Here is a 3,467-nt window from a genome sequence, read left to right on the forward strand (position 1 = left end):
TCTCAAATTTAACTTTTTTGAGAATCAAATATTTAATAGAGCTTGAAATATGACATGGAAATATCACTCAGTTACCACTAGCTATTAGTTATGAAAGATAATTTATATAGACCCTTCAGCATTCTAGTGCCCTTTCCTCACCAACAAGCCTGTAAGATAAGTAGGACAAGTGCTATAATTATCCTTTTAATAATGAAGAAAATAAGGTTTTGGGAGATGAAGAGACATAGTCATTGAAAAGTAGGTCATAAGTCTGAGTCAGAAGACCTGAGTTCAAGTCTCATCTCTGTTTGTTGCTCTCTTCACTAAATTATTCTGCTTTTTGTAATTTTTTTGACTTAAAGTTGGGACTAACAAGTAATGAAAAAGAACCGAAATGAGTGATTATTTTTGTTTAAGCTGACCATATTCACTAACTACTATTTAAGGGATGACCCCTCTTTCTACCCATTAGGTTTCAACAAGGAGAGGAAAAAGGAACAGATACAGGTAGATGGAATTGTAGAGAAAGATAAAGATAGTACAATGATTGCTAGGGGTGGGGAGGAAGTAAAAGGAGGTTCTAGAGTAATGTTAATAATTTTGGGTTTAAATGCCACTGTGTAATTTAGTTGAATCTGGCTAATCACTTATGCTCTATGTGTCTTCACTTATGAAGACACTTCATTATGAAGAGAGGAAGTGAAATCAGAAAGTTTTGGAGTTCACTTCCAGCTCTAGGTTTATGAACTGATGGTGTACCATTTTTAATTAGTCCATTTATTTCTAATATATTTGCATAGAATATACTTAAATATAACATATGAAAAGTCAACATAGTGAAACAAAACAGTGAATACATTATCTACACATATACGTACATAAATATACAAGGTACATAGATGTAATTAGATATAACATATATCTATAGATAGATACATGAATTGCATATTTGTCAGTGTGTTTACATATTAATGCATAATACATATTTATGTACTCAAACATACACACTCATATATGTGTGCGCATACACACACACACAAACACACACGATAATCAGGAGCAGACTCAAACCAGTCTTCTGATAATATAAATCTTCAATAGGTGGCCACGCACGGGATCCGGCCCGGCCGGATGGCCGTCTGAGCCTCGGGCCTCTCAGCGCCCTGGATCGGGGCCGGTTCAGAGCTCCCGGAAGCTGAGAGCAGGATGTTTCGGTTCATGAGGGACGGAGAGCCTGAGGATCCTATGTTCCTCATGGACCCTTTTGCTATTCATCGACAACATATGAGTCGAATGTTGTCAGGAGGCTTTGGCTATAGCCCTTTCCTTAGCATCACAGATGGCAGCATACCAGGGGCTCGACCTGCTAGTCGAAGGATGCAGGCTGGAGCTGTCTCACCCTTTGGGATGCTGGGAATGACAGGTGGCTTCATGAATATGTTTGGGATGATGAATGATATGATCGGGAACGTGGAGCACATGACAAGTGGAGCCAACTGTCAGACCTTTTCATCCTCCACCGTCATCTCTTACTCCAACCTGGGTGACGGCGCTCCCAAAGTCTATCAAGAAACATCTGAGATGCACTCAGCACCAGGTGGGATCCGGGAGACGAGGAGGACAGTGAGGGACTCTGATAGCGGGCTAGAGCAGATGTCCATTGGGCATCATATCTGAGACCGGGCGCACATCCTCCAGCGTTCCCGGAATCACCGAACTGGGGACCAGGAAGAGCGGCAGGACTACATCAATTTGGACGAGAGTGATGCTGAAGCATTTGACAATGAGTGGAGGAGAGAGACATCCCGATACCGGCCACAGCGCCCCCTGGAATTTCGTCGGCATGAGGCTACTGGGGCGGGTGGGGGTAGAAGAGCTGAGGGACCCCCTCGGCTGGCTATACAGGGCCCTGAGGATTCCCCCTCCCGACAGTCACGACGCTATGACTGGTGAGAGGCCCCTAGGTCCTCTCAAGTGTTGGTGGGGAAGGGAATCACAGGTGAGGGATGAAGTCCCTCAGTCATTCCTCTGGCATTGGGAGGAAACCCACTTGTTCCTAATATTTTCGAGTGTGGGAGTGGGGTAAAGATTTTCTTAGAGCCTATTTTGGTGATAATAGGTCTCAGCTCGTCTAGGAAAGGAAAGAAATTCTCCTACATTGGAGAGTTGACCACAACCACCAAGACCCTCATCATCCAGCTTCTGTTTTCCCCCCTTCCTTCCTATATGACAAGCTTTCTCTCCCTCCACCCTCTAGGTACAGTCTGCGAGGGGCAGAAAAATCACCCCTTGGAATAACTCCCTTCCCCCCAATTTAATATTAAATAGAGGTGAGCTGGCCCCTTCAAGCTTAGGAAGCCTTAGGGGGAGCTTTTCACTGCCCCCTTTACTGCTTTTACTTGGCCTGCCTCCTCTTCTCAATCTCACCCTCTCATAGTGAATTTACTGACTTTTTTTTCCTGTTGCTCCCTGGACTCCTGATATTTTTTTCTCCTCTCTAACCCCCAATAAGTACAAGGTCCCTTAGGATAAGTTCTGGGGGTAGAAGCCCCATTTTCCCCCAAAGGTCTGTTAGTTGCCATTGGATACTTTCTCATCCCTACCTAGAAGCCCCATGTTTGGGGCTGTGCCCCCTCCCTGCTGACTGGGCAAGGGATGGGTTTTGGGTCCTTTTTCCTCTTGTCCTCTAATCCTATGCCCCCATGTACCCATGCACATGTGTGCGCACAGACACACACACACTCACAGACACACAGAAACACACACACTCTGTCTCTGCATCCCTTTGCCCTTTGTGTGTGCGTGTGTGCGTGTGTGCGTGTGTGTATGTAACTTGTAACTTTATGGAATAAAGGGGAATGGAAAAGAAAAAAAAAATCTTCAATAGGAATGAAATTAAACACTCATAATCAATCTAACAGTTAATAAAAAGAAGTATACTCAGCTATTGAAGGGTAGTTCAATAGAAATACAGATAAGGGAAGATATGGTCAATTAGGATAAAGCATCAATTTTGTTAACCACAGCCTTCCACGCTTGTTCTGGCTGATGATCTGTTCAACCTTATGGAGAGACTCCAGCCACATAATTGTACCCCTGGTAGCAGGAAGCCTCCTCAATGATGAGAACCTCGATCTCCATAAGCCAACCAGCTCTCAAGAACAGTTTCAATAACTTTTAGTGGAAAGCTATGTTAATCTGGATATTGCATATAACAAAGGTGGAGTGATGGTTAGGGTATTGCTTTTCTCTGTGATACAGGGTGTGCTTATGCAGAAACTAGTATGAGTGATGTGTGTGTATATATTTTTATTAGTTTACAGAATTTCTGGTCAGTATACTTTTTACTGAAGCAGATATGCAACTTCTATTGCTAGGAAATTTACTGTGGAATTGAAAATTTATGTGACTTGACCATGGTCATAATATTAATATGTAAAAGAATAAGGAATTGACCTCAAGTCAGGATTACTCCAAGGCCAGGT

The 3,467-nt window shown here is 43.1% G+C and overlaps 1 protein-coding gene across 1 annotated transcript; it reads left to right on the forward strand.

The window, feature by feature from the left end:
• The first annotated feature begins 1,127 nt into the window (after positions 1–1,127).
• LOC118845621 (myeloid leukemia factor 2-like) lies at positions 1,128–2,859 on the forward strand. The gene has a single exon (XM_036753613.1). It carries the CDS (start codon positions 1,189–1,191, stop codon positions 1,657–1,659), a length of 471 nt encoding a protein of 156 aa, XP_036609508.1. The 5' UTR covers positions 1,128–1,188; the 3' UTR covers positions 1,660–2,859.
• The last annotated feature ends 608 nt before the right edge of the window (positions 2,860–3,467 follow it).

This window comes from Trichosurus vulpecula, chromosome 4 (assembly GCF_011100635.1).
Source record: "Trichosurus vulpecula isolate mTriVul1 chromosome 4, mTriVul1.pri, whole genome shotgun sequence".
Lineage (NCBI taxonomy): Eukaryota > Metazoa > Chordata > Mammalia > Diprotodontia > Phalangeridae > Trichosurus > Trichosurus vulpecula.